Genomic DNA, 18,046 nt, shown 5'->3' on the forward strand with positions numbered 1-18,046 from the left:
TACTATGATTAAAACACTGATTGGTTTAAAAGCCTTCTGTATTTCAATGATAATAATAACTTAACTTATAATAACATAACTCACTTATATACAGGGTGTTACTGACCATGGGTCTTAAATCCAGGGCTCGATTCTACTCGCTAAACTGGCCGCGTAGCCAAGATGCCAATCGCTCACGCTCCGTGGCGATCGAAACGCAACTGTCACTGTCGCACTAATATGGAAGAGTGATAGAGAGACATAAAGCTTTTCGTTGTCGAAGCGATAGCGATTGTAACCTTGGCTAGGCCGGCTGAGCTACTTTTATTATGGCACCAACCCCGAAATCCCGATTTTATTTTTACTTTTTCATACATTTTGGCTGATCAGATGTCGACGTTTTCTATGGAAAAGCCAAAAATGTCTCCGATTTTAGGGTTGGTTCCATAGTAAAAGTAGCTCAGTTTAGCGAGTAGAATCGAGCCCTGGAATTAAACCCCCATGGTCAGACACATACTGTATAAATATCAAGATCTATCTACATTAATTTATCTAAGACAGTCTTACATACCTACGAAAAACAAAATGCTTAGCAATGGCGTACCATTCTTTACAACGCAAAGTATACAGGCGACGTCAAAGATATGTTTACATTAAGTTAATGTGCAAAAGTGTAAACATCTTTGACGTCGACGTACAACGTATTTTACGACGTATTTTATTAGGTAATTTCTCATACCATGACGGTGACAAACAAGCGAACAGCTCGCTTGATGGTAAGCGGAGATCGCAGTTAATGAACGCTACCAGCGTATATAAATAAATTAAGTCTATAGACTTAATATCGTCGGGTGACAAGCAAAAGTCACTAAGTACTATCAAAAATTAAAGTAACAATGCACTTTATTACACTTGTAACACGGTTTATTGTCCAATAATTTCAATGGTGTTAGTTAGTGACTTTTGCTTGTCAGCCGACGATATAGACTATGTATAATATATTAATTTTGGATTATGACAATAAAGTAGGTACATAAAATATAACTGGCCCTTATTATTTTATAAAATAAGGGCCAGTTCTATTCTCGTTATGGAACGTCACATTTAAACAAACATTTTTAAACACATTCATTATATACAACACCTCAACGGTCCATATAAATAAAAGCTAACATAGTTATATGATTGATATACATACCCAACTAGCAAAATCACGCTAACAACAGTCTCTAGACTACAATTTTGTCGCTCTTATATTGATTTTATATCATCGTATAAGCCCGGGTTTGGGCACAAAGCATAAGCGTATTTATTTTAATATCGTTCTAATATCAGTCTAATTGAATGTTGTTTGCATTCACAGTAATCTTTTTCAAAACTATATTAAGCTGCTTTAGGCTAATATCGCTTTTACGTAAGTATCTTGTAAGCCTACATAGGCTTATATTGGTCGAACGTAAGTATCTTGTAAGCCTACATAGGCTTATATTGGTCGAACGTAAGTATCTTGTAAGCCTACATAGGCTTATATTGGTCGAACGTTAGAATCTTGTAAGCCTAAATAAGCTTATTTTGGTTTGAAACATTCTATTTGTGAAGTATAAATATACGGGTGAAATTAACTGCAACGTGACAAAAACATATTAGTGTAAGTGTTTATCAAACTTTTTATGAATTATGTTTAAATATAATAACGTGCTGTTTATCATCGTCTGTTTATGTTTCAGGGTAAGTATTCACATGGGAAAATATTATTTATTGTAAAGTAGACCCTGTTTTACACTTCAAACTTTATGCGCCTACTCAAATATGGTATTTGAATATTTTTATAATTATTTTATTTCTTTATTTTGTATTGATAGTCAGCCATTGATGTAGGTGCATTTTTCAAGCGCACTATTAGAGTATTTTAAGCATTCTGAATACAAATGATGTGGCCATGTTGAATACTTATACTAACAATAGTGTTCCCAAAAACGATTTAAGATCAAACCATCTGATATTGATCTTCTCTATTGTGATATAAGTGTCTTGATCTTATATCACTCTAATATCTTACTAAAGTGCTGCTGTTGATCTTATTATAGCTTTAGTAAGATCAGAAAAGTACGTACTTACTTACAGTGTTCTTATGCTATGTTAATATTAGTCTTACATTCTTACAATAGCATTTAGAAATCTAATATAAAATCAAATGAACTAAGAGAATGAGGATATAAGACCAGGTACTCTCAAGTTCAATGAGACTTCGTAAATGTTGTTGTAAGAGCAAGAGGCTTATAATAGTATTATGCTATGTTGATATTAGTCTTACATTCTTATAATAGCATTTAGAAAGTCTAATATAAGATCAAATGAACTAAGAGAATGTGGATATAAGACCAGGTACTCTCAAGTTCAATGAGACTTCGTAAATGTTGTTGTAAGAGCAAGAGGCTTATAATAGTATTATGCTATGTTGATATTAGTCTTACATTCTTATAATAGCATTTATAAAGTCTAATATAAGATCAAATGAACTTAGAGAATGTGGATATAAGACCACGTACTCTCAAGTTCAATGAGACTTCGTAAATGTTGTTGTAAGAGCAAGAGACTTATAATAGTATTATGCTATGTTGATATTAGCCTTACATTCTTATAATAGCATTTAGAAAGTCTAATATAAGATCAAATGAACTTAGAGAATGTGGATATAAGACCAAGTACTCTCAAGTTCAATGAGACTTAGTAAATGTTATTGTAAGAGCGAGAGGCTCATAATAGTATTATGCCATGTTGATATTAGTCTTACATTCTTATAATAGCATTTAGAAAGTCTATTATAAGATCAAATGAACTTAGAGAATGTGGATATAAGACCAGGTACTCTCAAGTTCAATGAGACTTAGTAAATGTTATTGTAAGAGCGAGAGGCTTATAATGGTATTATAAAATGCTCTTATATACATATATAAGACTAGGTAATAAGACTAAACTTACTAAAGTGCGTATTAGCTTGTCTAAGACTAATATAAGAGCGATGACAAGTTCAAAACAAAAATAAGAGCGCTATAAGCTCACTACTCTTATAAAGTGCGCAATCTGAGACTTTTTTGCTAGTTGGGTATTAAAGTTATTTACATATATTCTTATAAAAACTATGAATAAATATAGCTACGAGAAGGGCAGAATTGTATGAAATTCTCTCTCATCATTAACAACAAAATTTAGCTTTATTTTTTGCGAAGTCGGAATATAATTACATGAATTTAGACAACCCTAAATAGTCGAAAGGGATAGTGCCATAAGTTAGGAAGGGATATCATGATTCGACCATGAATCGCTGTCAAACTTCGGATTTGTAGGAAGTGTCTATTCTGTATGGTAGTACTATTACTTATTCTATGTATTGGACTGTGGCCGCTCGCGTCAGTTGACATTTTTGGCGGTCGAAGGTCGAAGGCACCCTCGCTGCGGCAATTAGTGTAACTCGTAATTAACCATACTTCACATGGGGTCTTTCGGCCCCCTACCGCAGTGAACAAGGCATAGACTAGGAATCCTCTAGACCGAGTTTAGAGCAATTATTTCATGCAACCGATGATGCCAAAAATGCGGGGGTGCGCGGGACGAGGTGAGCGAAATCCTGTGCCGTGATTGGTCCGTTCAAATACACGGACGTCACACAAAGATTTCGACTCGAACATGGAGTAAAATTACCGTATGCGTGGCAGAGGGGGTAGCGCGACTATGCTAAGTCTGGAGGTGGAACAAGGTAAAACAGACAGTTGTTACGTGACATAGAAATAGAGGCTGATGCACAGCAACACACCGAGGACAAGGAAGACCATAACCAGCACGAAGCGGTCTTGCAGCGCCCGCATTATCATGGAGTTCATCAGGCGGGATGAGCGGTTTAGCTGCTCATCTGTTTCGCGGAGCTGCAAATGATAGTTACAATTAATTGAAATTAATCCAAACATTTTACAGACAGATAGACGAGTGTTCCGTTTTTTTTTTCTTTCAATTTTGGAGATATTTCTAATTCAATTTCATTTATTTAAGGTCCAACTGAGATCATTTTTGTTAGTACTTTGACTACGAGTACTCTACGACTATGAACCTAAACCCAATGTATTTGTGTTTTTCCACCGAGGAGTTCTATTGGCTAACTTCCGAATTACATTTTCGTCGGAATGACCGTAGCAAGTACGACGCGAATCCTGACGAATAACATTTGACAATAAATATTAATGGTGGTATACCCACACACCACACCATTTTTTTTTATTTATAGCCTTATTTCAGAAAAGGTACTTTTTTATACTATATCTACAGCTTTCCTTATTCTACATTCTACGGTAACCGCTTCTGTGTGCCTTTGGGCAAAGGCCTCCCCCAATCTTCTTCACTCTTCCCTATTATGTGCTAAGCACACACCACACCATAATCGGGTTTTAATAGTTTATTTTATTTTTATTTTTATTTATTTAGAACACAAACAGTCACATAATACAAATGGATTTTTAGTACAATGTAGTGTACGTAACATACTTAAGAAACAGACCTGGAGGTTCATTAATGAGTAGGTATATAATGTTAACATACATAATAACCGCAGAAAGAAAAAATAAAATTGTAATTATGAGCCATATCTACTTAAACTGTATTTACCAGTCTTCCAAACAAAATCAATATTGTTTTAGATTATAGTAGGGTAGGTAAGTAGAAAATTGGTAAATAAGTTCAAGATCAATATCTATTTTAGTATTATCGGATAAGTTGTCATCAATTTATTTTACTAGTTGGTAGGTAGGACAATCTGAAAGTTACATTTATACATTTTGTCATTTAAAACGATTTTTAATACTTAAAACTAAAACAATTAGTAATAGTTGTTATATGAAGTAATCTTACCCTTCCTCTCGATCTTTCTATAGTCTCCCTTTGCAGACTCAAGTCTTGGAGCACGGTGGCTCCAATCTGCTCCGTCTCTAAGACCACCCTGTAGCCCTCGGTGAGAGTCTTCCCTGTTCGTTCTAGCCGCTCCGTGTTGTCCAGGAGTTTCTGTCGCTGGTCATTTGATGTCCAGTCTTCAAAGTTTTCCTCTGTGTCAGTGTCTGAAAAATAAATTAAATCACAAAAAAATTGTATGGAATTTATAATATTTAAATTCGTAACAATATAATTTCAGCGCAAACATACCCCGTAGCTCCCTGCCTTACTCAAACTCAAAATATACTTTATTCATGTAGGCCTAGCAACAAGCTCTTATGAATCGTAATTAATCTTAATCTAATTATCAGAGCAATTTATTGATGTTAATATTATTCCATAATAACATTGGATTATTATACAGATCAAATTTAACACTAAGAATTTCACAAAAGGATCGTCAAACTTAGAAATAGTACGTATTAAATCTATGCAATGCTTAATTTGTTTCCTTTGTTTGGTATACAGTCGCCATCAGATATATTGGAGTGGTTAAGGCGCCCACAAATATCTGAGCACGCCTCTATTGTCAAGGCGTTAGAGTGGTTGTTCAGATATTGTGAACACCTTGGCCGCTCCGATATATCTGATCGACTGTTGATGTTGATTATATTGTATTTGACAATACAATATTTTTTTATGGTATTGTCTTTATTTTTAGATGATTAGACGATTTTACTTTAAGCATTAGAAGCATTAAAAGTGATTTTATGCAGCCTACTTTAAAAATGAACTTTTCACCACACCAGCTCGGAAAGGCTTACTTTGCATTTCAAAAACTGATAGCAAAGTTGCATTTTATTCACATGTGAGGCAAAGTAATCAAATGCAAATTTTGAGTTGTTTTCTGGTAGAATTGACTTTTAAATGATGATTTTGGATGATAAATATTTAATAACATTCATTTGGATTTGATTTTGTTTGATATTTTACTTTAAATATTTGCTTCGGGTTGGTGTGGTGAAAAATTTTGTGTTTCACTCAGGGGCAAATTTTGTTTAACCCTCGTGCTTTGAAACCCTCGCAACGCTCAAGATTCCATTTTTCGAACCACTCGCTACGCTCGTGGTTCAATTTTGGAATCTTTCGCTTGCTCGGGTATCAATATTAGCACGAGCGGTTAAACAACAACTTTGCCCCCTTGTAAAACAAATAACTATTACGAGTACACGAGAAAACGTAATATACTTACACCCTCCAACATTGTTAGTGACAGAGCGATACTCATCGCGAACGCGCTGTAATTCTGCCCGATACGCGGCTACGCGTGAACCGGCGCTGCCGCGAGACTCTAACTCCAGCTGCTCAAGCTATAAGCACAACGTAATATACTTACACCCTCCAGCATTGTTAGTGACAGAGCGATACTCATCGCGAACGCGCTGTAATTCTGCCCGATACGCGGCTACGCGTGAACCGGCGCTGCCGCGAGACTCCAGCTCCAGCTGCTCAAGCTATAAGCACAACGTAATATACTTACACCCTCCAGCATTGTTAGTGACAGAGCGATACTCATCGCGAACGCGCTGTAATTCTGCCCGATACGCGGCTACGCGTGAACCGGCGCTGCCGCGAGACTCCAGCTCCAGCTGCTCAAGCTAGCACAACGTAATATACTTACACCCTCCAGCGTTGTTAGTGACAGAGCGATACTCATCGCGAACGCGCTGTAATTCTGCCCGATACGCGGCTACGCGTGAACCGGCGCTGCCGCGAGACTCCAGCTCCAGCTGCTCAAGCTATAAGCACAAAATATGTGGGTAAATTAACTAGCAGACACACGCCTCCGAAGCAATAATGGTGGATGCAACAGGGATGAATGCAAGGGGTGGTATTCCACCTGTCCAATGTGTATTTTGTCTCACATTTTGCTTGATGAGAGACTGAGACGTAATGACATTGGACAGATGGAATACCACCCTTACAGACGCATTCTTAAGCAAGAAGAAGATGAGAGACCTGAATAACGGTCACGGTAACGGTTGGTAAATTAACGGCCACTTACGGCCATTGTTATATCCTTGAGGGTTACTCTTAAAATTCTAGTTGTATGGTACAGTCAACTGTAAAAATATGGGTGTAGAGAACTTACTCAAAAATATGTCCCATAGTTCTTAATGCACTGACATAAGAGTTATGGGACATATTGTTGAGATGATTTGTAAGTACACCCATATTTTTACAGTTGTCTGTACCTATTTAAAGTAAGCTACAGTAGAATCCGTTTATTATGACTCCGCTTATACTGACCAACCGCTTACTATGACGTAATTACTGTGCGAAGTTTGGTTTTCATATAAAATTCTTTGTGGCAAATTCGGATAAGATGACTTTCGCTTATAGTGACAAATCGCTTACTATGACCTAAATGTCCTATTTCCATGAAATTATGTCCGGTTATATTGACACATTCGCTGGTTTTCGTGGCCGTCACCACGTCTTTCCCTGCGAGGACGTTTGGTGCGTTCGTGGCGTGTAAGGTATTTTAGTTTTGATTCTCAGTGACAAGTTGATATTTGTTACAAGTTTAATAAAACTCATTTGTCACAAAGGAATTTGAAATTAATTTGGAAAACATAACAAAAATAAGAAGTTGTACAACTATGTTTTATATGACATCCGCTTAGTATGACGTGTTTATCACTTCCCTTCAATGTCATTATAAGCGGATTCTACTGTATATGCATTTTAAATATGTTATATGTTTGCATATTACAACTTAGAAAATGTAATGATAATTATGCCAGTTACAGGAAACTCAGATTATATTCACATGTTTTTGGCCAAGTAAAACATATTACACAGTAAATAGTGGTATCAAGAAAAGGTTAAATAAAGGATGATGTTATTTTTTTAATTTCTAAAGTTAGGTATCTTTCAAGCAACTTGAAAATGAACTATGTCCTAACCCTTCAGAGTTAAAACTTAAATTGTTACATAGTTTTCAGCCAAAAATAGTATGAACATTAATAGTAAAAAGTTCCAAATTCATTACAATTTTACATTGTACATTTAGCACGTAGTGAGGAGACACTCCTGACTTTGTGCAAACTCGGCTCCGTTCAGCTCAGCATTGCTCCCAGCAATTATTAGGGTTGGCATAACTTGACGTCCCTTTGCATGCACAACCACAGATAAGATAGATACTTAAATTTTGACAACCCTAAATAATCGAAAGGGACAGTGCCATATTAATATATGGACAGCATGATTCGAGCCTGAACTGTTGTCAAACTTCAGTCTTGGCTCTTGTAGGAAGTTTCCTTTCTGTACAGTAGTACTATTATTTATTCTGTGACAACAACTCAAAAATTAAATGTCATCTGAAGCGTTAAATTGTGACACAGTTTTCGGCCAAAAATAGTATAAACATTAACAGTAAAAAGTTCCAAATTCATTACTTTTAGACTGTAGGTTCATTTAGCTCAAGTAATTTCTGGTTAACGCAAGGACATTTGTGCAATGACAATAAACCTGTTTATTTATAACCTGAAGTAAGTTATCGCCCGCAAATCATGAGGCTGCGTGAAAGTAAAATGCACACAGAGATAAAAACATGCAATTCTATTTTATACTCACAAGATCATTCGCTTCCTCGAAATTTGCTTGAATTTCCCGTGTCAGCTGATCGCGATTATCTAAAACAATATAATATAATCAATCTCTGGAGAATATAAACATGTATACATAATTACAATACAATTTCACACGATATTTTCAAAACATACCTTCGTGGCCTAACTTGAGTCGTCCAATTTTAGACGTTATATCCGCAGTAAGCACTGAATACTGTTGCTCGTAAGATTGAATCAACGTAGCCATATTAACCAAAGCTTCTTTTTAAAATTAGACACCCGTATTTATATATTTAGATTAATTTTCAGGGATTGCAGTAATACAAATACACCATCATCGAACACATCATGACAGCTGAATACTAAAGTTGCTACACCAAACTTAAAAAATACGTGTTTATGAATAAAAGTAAGCAAACAAAAGTAAAATTACACCAATAAATTACAAACCAAAAACATTTTAATTCAAAATAAAACTGTTCGTATATTTCATCGTGATATTAAAACAAATATCACGATGTTTAAAGTCAATACTTTAATTTCAATTTTTTTTTAATTATCACTGAATGTTAGAAAAATATAAAGCTGGTAACACTATTTGAAATTGCGTTTAGATACTGCATCATCATTTTGACACATTTTAGATTAAAAACAGAAAAATGCTTTTATTTTTTATAATAATTAATTAATTATGCATCAAAAAAGCACTAATTTGTCTGTTTTATAAGCTCCGATTTATGTTTCATTTATATAGGTTTAAAACATGTTCAAAAATCAACAGTTAGCCTGTCTCGTTCTTTCCCACTGTTCTATTGAATGCCATTTCATTTCGCACGCAAGCAAAGCAAAGCACCACCACCACCTACCCAGCGAGTCGAGTCGAGCAAGTGCAAGCAACAAGTGTTGAACGCTTTGTAATTTGCTTTATCAACAAAATCAAACTAAACCGACAACTTTTCGATGTTTATGTGAAATGGTTAATTTTAATGATAATGAAAGTGAAAGGAAACAACTCTCGTAAAGAACATGTGAAGTTTTAGTGGAACAATGAATCATCGGCGTTAGGAATATTTAAAAAATCAAGTAAGTTATTGTTCCTGATTTATGTTTTCAAATATCTGTTATTCATGTATTGTTGGCATTTTTAGCTTATTAGTCATTTTAATTGGGTTAACAATTTAAGGCAAGTTCATTAAGATTTTCTCACGTACTTTCCCTACCAGAAGTTATGTGACTTGAAGATCTTGAATATTTATTAGACGTCTATGTGATAATGACCATTTATGGAAATCTCTCATCCATTATGCTTAGGTGGGAGCGGTAATGATCGCAAGGTCTATTTAACATGTGTTTGCGTTATTTGACTGTTTTTTTTGTAGATTGTTAATGATCATATTGTCAAATAATAGGAATGTTTTGATATTATATTACCTTTTTTTTTTTAAATTTCAGCCATGCTTCGAAGCTGCGATGAAGACTCAGGTCGTAGCTCCTGTTCAGCCGCTTCCATAGGCCTGAGCCCAATTATAGACAGCCGAGAAAAAGCACATTCCATAGATACTAAGTCTAGATATTCTAAAACCCATGAAGCAAGTACAAATACTGATTTAAAAGTTAGTATCCGTCCACGTAGCTATGTCGATCTCATCAAATCCCCTGATGAAAGGGAACCCTTTCCAAGCTGTAGAGTATCCAAGCATAATAGAAATTCGATTTTCCAATTATTTGACAATGCGAGAATGGGTGGTCTGACTAACGCTCATTCCACTTTGGAAATAGGAAAAAGCCCATTAGAACAACCAAATATCTCTAATAATGCAGTATCTTTATCTTCTGTTGCTGTGGACAAAGGTATCAGAAAACAGCCAACAAATTTTAGGAGAGGAAAACCTGTTCAAAGAGCTGCTTCGAGATTATACAAAGCAGGAGGAGTCAGTAAAGGGAAAGATGGATGTGTGGGCCCAGAGTTTATAGTTCGGGCCTCTCAGCCTGCCAAACATATGGATTTGACTGTCTCAGCAATCTCGGAGAAGCGGGTCATAACTGTAGTTCTCCTTAATGGGCAAAAGGTGGAGATTCTTTGTGATCCTAATGTGGTAACAGCTGGACAACTTTTTGAAGCGCTGGTTCACAGTGAGAAGTATGAGCACAATTTTATGTTGGGCATTGCCATCCTGATAGGTGGCGACTTTGTCTTCCTACCAGATGATTATAAAATAAAGAAAATTGCCCCTGAAGCTTGGCATAAGACTGGTAACAAGAAGAAGTTTGTTGAAGAAGAAATTGCCTTAACAGTGTTCTTGAGGATAAAGTTCTTCTTACCCACAAATATAGCTAGGAACATCCAAGGTGGGGAATGGAGACACAGAGTATATTTACAACTAAGAAGAGCAACTGTGGAGGGCCAATTAACTTCAGTGATGCAGAATCTCATATTATTAGCAGGGTATGCTTTACACATAGAGTTTGGAGAATTCTCATATAGAGAACATGGCTCGGCAGATTACTTTTTACTTGAACATTATCTGCCAGAAACTGCCATTACTGATGACATGTCAGATGTCAAGTTAAAGATGAAAAGGGCACATGAATCTAGAAGAGGATTGGACAGGAATAAAGCTATAATAAACTTCATTACACTAGCACAGACATTTAGGGACTATGGAGCTCATTTCTACTCAGCTATATGGGCCACTAGAGATGGATTCTGCCGCGATGTGTGGCTCTCGATTGGACCAAGAGGCGTGACCCTTTACTCGCGAAGCAACCACATTTCTGATGAACCAGGAACGACCAACCGCATAGTCCTACAAAGCCTGCCGTGGCATCATATACACACATTCTATTACAACAAAAAGAGCCTATATATAATGCCTAACTCACACTCAGGCCTATCCAAAATCGGCGTTAAATACAAGTTAAAAATGACCGACAATAAAAGTTACTTTACATTCTGGCTAGCATCATTGCATCACAGGTTATATTTAAAGTTGTATGCAAAAGAGGACTTCATCAATTATTTATCGGACGAACTAAGCTGCCCTTTGAATAAGGATGGCACTCCCAAGAAAGCTGAATGCAGCAATTACGAAGACAGTTATAACTTGGCTGTAAGAAACCAATTAAGAACCAGGAGACCCGTTAAACGGAGGTTTAGGGTAGATATTTTTGGAGAAAAGAAGACTCAGGATAAGGAAAATGCGAAACCTAACACAGAAGAATTGTTGAGAAGGATACTCTCTCCGCAACCTAGTGAAGAGAATTTGACGAATTGCTCCAACCAAGGAAACACGTCCAATGACGGATTCTCCTCATCCGAAAGCTGTAGCTTACCACGAAGACGTGGAGTCAAAATGGGCACGCGAGTATTCAATGGAATGAAGTCGGTTGTGGACAAACCAAATCGCAGACCAGAAAGTTGCGTCAGAGCAGATTGCGATGTAACGACGACCCAGAGTGATTCAGATGACTTAGAACTGAGGCAACATTGCAATGTGAATAGTATGAAACTGTTGCCAGAAAGACAATATCATCAAGAGCTGACGCATACAGCAACCGCTTACGTACTTGAATCCCCTAAGGTCTATCCCGATGCATTCAACTACAATGCAGTCAGTAATGATTCTTGCATAAACACTTCTCTATTTGAAAAGCTAGATAATATGGAATGTGTTCAAGGTGAAAGAATTTTTGTAACAGCTAGTTTAGAAAGGGATCAAATGAACGCCTTGGGATTGCAAGTGGCTGAAGGCTCTGATGGCAATGTTTACATTAAATCTATCACTTCAGGTGGCCCAGCTGATTTATGTAGAAAACTTCTTCCAGGGGACCAAATTATATCAGTTAACGGACATACTTTACTCAACGTGAAGTACGATAAAGCATTATCAATGCTACAATCGGCACCGAAAGTCGTAGAATTAATTGTTCTACAAAACTTGAAGAATTCCACAATGGAGTCAAAATTTGATATTACGGGTATGTCGGAAAAACCAAGAGTAGGTAAAGAAATTGCAAATAGCACAGTTGCTCTGGATGGAGACATAACAGACGATGAATTACTTAACGAAGAAGCTTTAAAGACAATTTACGCTTTAATAAAACTAACGAAAGAGAAAGTAATAAGTCGAATGCAGGACAAGGCGAGCCGGCAGAACACTCCCATAAAAAGTAACCTGCAGAAATGTTTCTCGGAGATAAAAGTGTACGAAGAATCTGACATAGGAAATTACTCTTCCCAAGAAAGTACTCCCCAGAAAAAAGGCACGAAGTTTAACACTTGGAGGGGTCAAATACCTAATGGTAGACCAAAACGAAGACCGCTCAGCATGAGCATACCCGCTGATGTCAATCTAGACTTAGATAACCATATGAAAAACTCATTACAATCCATCCAGTCATCTGTGGACAGTTTAGATAAGTCTATTAAAAGTTCTTCCTCGAAAAACGTAGCGCTGCCAAGAAACTATGGCCTTGGGAGGAGATGGCTGGGCCCTGTCAGATACCCAGTCACCCCTTGCAAGAACAACCCCACCGGGAGTGCAATAGCGGACGATAATGTTATTAAAAGACATTTTATATACGGTACTGGAGATTTAGATGAGGATCAGATATTTTTATAAACTTTTACCTTTATATAGGACAATGTAAGATACAAGTATTTAATACGTATTGTTGAATGTTATCAATAGATTTAAGGAGACAAATTAATAAATGCCATTTATTTTTACGAGGCCTGTATTTTCTTACCAACCTAAACGAAAAACTGTCAGGAATAAACTATCTAATCTAACTTTCAGACTAAACTGTAGGTGTAGACTATACTATATAGTTGACAATACATCTAAAAATAGAAACTTAAAAACGATCGCTGACTCGTGCAAAACGAGTCAAATTTGCTCTGGCTTACCCACCAAGTAGAGAGCACGCATTAAGTACTAAGTAAACTAACTTCACGAAGATGCTAATTCAGTTCAACAGCAGTGCGTGCTGATGGCCCATCATAATTGTTTGAAAACAATTCTTATTCATGATGTCGTATGCGAACTCTCTCTACGCAAAAAGTTAAAAATCCAAGTGCAGCGAATGGTTTGCACCAGTCAAGAATTAAGTAGTTAACTTTAACAATGCGACAGACTACGCAGTTTTAACGTATAATGTCGTTGAATAACAATGAGAATTTGAATAACTTATGTCTTATGTAACAAAATGTATGTAACACATTTTTCCTTCCCATGCTGCCGGTATGATATTGCCGCACAATGTAAAATTTAAGAATCAGCTAGTTTCTATGCTCAGTAGCAAGATTTTAGGAATCCGTTACCTATAAAACCTTTATGTAGGTTCTCCCATGAATTAACATGTCTTCGCGTAACAACTATTATTATACAGTAGGTATGTAAGTACAGGGTGATTCATGAGACATAACGTGAGCAGTATAGTAGATCGTTCACCACCGTAGATATATCGGAAAGCTGCATCAGTTTCTTTGCCTATTGTCCCTTGAAATCCTCGCAACGCTCAAGATTCCACTTTTTCGGCTACATGACGACCGTTGTAAAATTTTGGGGCCTTTCGCTTGCTCGAGTGACTCGGGTCCTCACATCTCAATATTAGCACGAGGGTAAACCATGGGTAAACAACAACTTTGCTCGTTTAAACCGTTCTTCGTTCTTCGGCCAGCAAGTGGACGGTTTCTTATGTAACTAGCAGTGGCGCTGGCGGCGCGTCAAACATATCCATGGGCAAGTCGGGGCTAATTTGGCTTACATATTTCCTTTACAACTCTGCTCAAACGTCCAAAACCAGGCAAGCCGGTGGGAATCGGCTTTTATGGACGTGCCGCCACTGGTATATAGGTATTCTTTAAAATCTCTATACTTAAGTAATACCTAATGCTATTTCTAACACCTGTCGCTCTTTATCGCTATTTACGACTTCGTGATACTATTATGTAGGTAGGCAGAGTAATGTATCGTAAATACTACATGTGGCACAAATTATCTCTTTAAAGTTTATTTATCCCCCTACTTAAAAGTGAACGACGAACGGTGATAAGAGCACTATCGTGGGTAGGTATAGTATTGTAAATGTTATGCAACACGCGATAGAAACGGTTCGGTCTTTATAATAATTATAACCTCCGCCGCCCGACTTCGTGTGCGTGGAAATGGTTAGATTAGAAACTTTCAAGCCAATTCTCATCCCTTAATAAGGGGCTCCAACCTAGAGCTTAATAACATTTTAAGAATATTATATTTAAAATTTCATGGTCCTCAATTCTCAACGGTTTAGCCCAACGAACTTAACCTGCGGCCCGCCGGGCTTGTAATAGGTGGTCCGCTAGGTGATCCACACAATTATGCTAATTCAATTCATCCATTCAGATGGTAAATTTTTATTGGTGGTGAATTTTCAGGAACAGTTTCTTCGTATGGTTTACATTCGTACTTCTATTCGTACAGTTTACGATAAGATAATACGGAGTGGATTAACTGGATATCTCAGCAAGTCACAAAGTTCACTTTCGCTTTTAGCTTGAATAGAGTAATCAACTGGGAACTGTAGTAACAGGTTATGTTACAGGCAGTCGCCATCAGATATATCTTAGCGGCCAAGGTGCTCACAATATCTAAACATGCCTTTTTTATGGCTACTGTACTAACGACAAAATGCTCACCAGTGTTCGTTATTGCATTGAATTAAGGTTCAGAATTAGTTAAACTGATAGTGATAAGTTAGTTTATAAGTAAGCAATAACAGGTAGTTTTTTTTTAATCAGATTATTTCAGGAAGAATAGAGCCAAGAAAATAAAAGCTACTTTTATTCATAAAATGTATAAGAAGGATTAGGAATAAAACAAATAAATGTAACATTTTTGATAACATTCTTTTTTATTAAAAATAACACCCGCTCAAGTTCTCAAGCTAAAATTAAAACTAAATAAATCTAAAGACAGAAAATTGTCTTTCTACATTTGTAACACAATCAGACTTTCAATAAAAAAAAAATATTCATTCATTTCACATTTGTATAACATTCAGACTACGATATTTCAATACCTTAACAAGGGTGATGCACTATAAGTCCTTTTACTCCATAAATGCATTGGTTAAACTGTAAAGGCGGTTTACATCATGCCTCCCATTCCTCCCATACCTCCCATGCCACCCATGCCTCCCATGCCAGCCATAGGGTTAGGGTCCTTCTCAGCAGGCATGTCGCAGATGACTGCCTCGGCTGTCGTCAATAGGGATGCTACTCCGCTGGCATCAGTAAGAGCTGTCCTTACAACCTTGGTGGGATCAATAATTCCCTTTTCAATCATATTAACATATTCATTGTTAAGCGCGTCATATCCGAATTCGGGTCCCAAGTCTTCAACTTTGGCAACAACTACAGATCCATCAATGCCTGCGTTCCGGGCAATGGTCATGCATGGCATTCTTAGGGCCTTTTTGATGATTTCTACTCCTGTGGACTGGTCACTGTTAGCAGTTTTGAGGGCCTCAAGGGTGGGGATGCATCTGAGGAGAGCTGAGCCACCTCCGGGGACAATACCCTCCTCAACAGCGGCACGGGTGGCATTCAGGGCGTCAGTGACGCGGTCCTTCTTCTCGTTGACCTCAACCTCGCTGGAGCCTCCAACATGGAGAACAGCGACGCCGGATGCGAGGCGCGCCAAGCGCTCTTGCAGCTTCTCTTTCTCATACTCTGAAGTAGTCTCAGCAATCTGGTCACGAATCTGTTCAGCCCTTCTGTCAATGTCAGACTTCTTGCCCTTTCCTTTCAGAAGAAGGGTGTCATCCTTAGTAATAGTGACTTCTCCAACCTGTCCTAAGTCTGAGAGCTGCACATCTTCGAGCTTGATGAGATTGGCATCATCTCCAAACACAACACCACCAGCGGCAATGGCCATGTCACTGAGGGTAGCCTTACGGTTATCTCCGAAACCAGGAGCCTTGACAGCCGCTACCTGAAGACCAATCTTCAGTCTGTTCACAACCAAGGTTGACAGTGCCTCGCCATCAACATCTTCGGCAACAATAACCAGAGGTTTCCTTTGTTGGTTGGCCAGCTCCAGGGCAGGAATGATGGTCTGCACATTGCTGATTTTCTTCTCAGAGAACAGGACTAGAGCATCTTGGAACTCGACTTTAGCACCCTTGGAGGAGTTGATGAAATATGGTGAAATGTATCCTCTGTCGAATTTCATACCTTCAATGACTTCGAGTTCGTCGGTGAGGGTCTTGCCGTCCTTTACGGTGATGACACCATCCTTGCCGACGCGTTTCATGGCGTCAGAGATAAGCTGGCCGATGGCAGTGTCGCCGTTAGCGGAGATGGTCGCGACCTGCGCGATTTCCTCGGGGGTCGTCACCGGCTTCGACATCGACTTCAGCTTGTCCTTCACCGCGTCCACCGCTAGCATCACGCCGCGTCTAATCTCAATAGGATTCGCACCCTTTGAGATTTTCTCGAAGCCCTCCTTTGCGATCGCGCGCGCGAGCACTGTGGCGGTCGTGGTACCATCGCCGGCCTCCTCGTTGGTGTTATTGGCCACGTTCTGCACCAGTTTTGCGCCGATGTTCTGGAATTTATCTTTCAGTTCTACTCCCTTAGCAACTGTCACGCCGTCTTTGGTTATTTTCGGAGAGCCCCACGATTGTTCCAAAATGACGTTTCGGCCTTTCGGGCCCATTGTGACTGCTACCGCGTCGGCTAGGACATCCACACCTTGCAGCATGAGGGCTCTTACATCAGCACCGAATCTCACATCTTTAGCATAAAATCTGGCGTTATGGTGACATTTGTTTAAAGAGATGGAATGGCGAACAACTCGAGGTAATCGCAACATTTTGAAGTGATATAAATGCGAATATAACGTTTAAATAAAGGGTTCAAACCTTTACTTCTCGAAGTTTCTCACTGGGATCGCAAAACGTGATGGACCGCCGGTTCTAGGTTACCTCTGCGAATGAATGAAATAAAATTAACAAAATGCTGTGTGATGTAATGAGTGAATGAATTGAAAAAAATCAAAGACAAAAGACGTACGAGTGAATGTCTTTTGATCCAAAAGTTGGCAGCATTGTGAATTATAAAGCTAGGCGACATGGCCACGACCAGTTTGAAACTGAATCGGTATATTCAGTTTATTCAGTTTATTCGCATCACTAGCCGTGCGCTGTCACTTTGACGTCCAAGTTTTTTGACATAATCTCCTGCGTTAGGGGGGAGAGCGTTGCGACCACGTTTTAAATTTTATATTATCAACAAAAACATGCGGTGATTTCATTCTCAGATTACGCAGATAACTCAAGTGTATCGGTCGCGTTTCGCAATCGGCTAAGTTTAGTTAATTTAACGCCGGTAAAATACAAATATTACATAATGAATACAAGGTGAGCTATTTTAACAACTTCCTTCCATGGTGATTGTCTTAATTTGCATTAATTGGCGACAATATGTTCCTTTTCGCATAGCTATTACTATGCAGTACTGTCTCAGAGGC

At 38.0% G+C, this 18,046-nt stretch overlaps 5 protein-coding genes across 11 annotated transcripts in view; 3 read left to right on the forward strand and 2 right to left on the reverse strand.

Annotated features, from left to right (window-relative positions):
- Positions 1 to 18,046, forward strand: part of LOC134672789 (RNA-binding protein lark) — a 529,293-nt gene that overhangs the window by 181,079 nt on the left and 330,168 nt on the right. The gene's annotated exons all lie outside the window — the stretch shown is intronic.
- LOC134672801 (vesicle transport through interaction with t-SNAREs homolog 1A) lies at positions 21 to 8,884 on the reverse strand. 2 transcript variants are annotated; one of them, XR_010099387.1, is made up of 6 exons: positions 8,685 to 8,884; positions 8,536 to 8,594; positions 6,578 to 6,695; positions 4,879 to 5,081; positions 959 to 3,902; positions 21 to 809 (listed from the first exon to the last, which is right to left on the reverse strand). XR_010099387.1 is itself a non-coding variant. In XM_063530760.1 (5 exons), the coding sequence occupies exons 1-5, from the start codon at positions 8,776 to 8,778 to the stop codon at positions 3,753 to 3,755; spliced, it is 624 nt and encodes a 207-aa protein (XP_063386830.1). In that variant the 5' UTR covers positions 8,779 to 8,884; the 3' UTR covers positions 21 to 3,752. The 2 variants fall into 2 exon arrangements, 1 of the variants encoding a protein (XP_063386830.1); XM_063530760.1 differs by having other exon boundaries at positions 21 to 3,902.
- Positions 9,412 to 13,260, forward strand: LOC134672749 (tyrosine-protein phosphatase non-receptor type 13-like). Its single transcript, XM_063530692.1, has 2 exons — positions 9,412 to 9,614; positions 9,984 to 13,260. The coding sequence occupies exon 2, from the start codon at positions 9,986 to 9,988 to the stop codon at positions 13,151 to 13,153; it is 3,168 nt and encodes a 1,055-aa protein (XP_063386762.1). The 5' UTR covers positions 9,412 to 9,614; positions 9,984 to 9,985; the 3' UTR covers positions 13,154 to 13,260.
- LOC134672783 (heat shock protein 60A-like) lies at positions 15,402 to 17,528 on the reverse strand. Its single transcript, XM_063530727.1, has one exon. It carries the CDS (start codon positions 17,387 to 17,389, stop codon positions 15,662 to 15,664), a length of 1,728 nt encoding a protein of 575 aa, XP_063386797.1. The 5' UTR covers positions 17,390 to 17,528; the 3' UTR covers positions 15,402 to 15,661.
- LOC134672788 (uncharacterized) overlaps positions 17,749 to 18,046 on the forward strand; it is a 32,931-nt gene continuing 32,633 nt past the window's right edge. The window contains exon 1 of the mRNA XM_063530733.1: positions 17,749 to 17,936. Coding sequence (XP_063386803.1) covers positions 17,926 to 17,936 — 11 coding nt within the window. The 5' untranslated portion in view covers positions 17,749 to 17,925. The remainder of the gene's footprint in view (positions 17,937 to 18,046) is intronic.

Source organism: Cydia fagiglandana, chromosome 17 (assembly GCF_963556715.1).
Source record: "Cydia fagiglandana chromosome 17, ilCydFagi1.1, whole genome shotgun sequence".
Taxonomy (NCBI): Eukaryota; Metazoa; Arthropoda; class Insecta; order Lepidoptera; family Tortricidae; genus Cydia; species Cydia fagiglandana.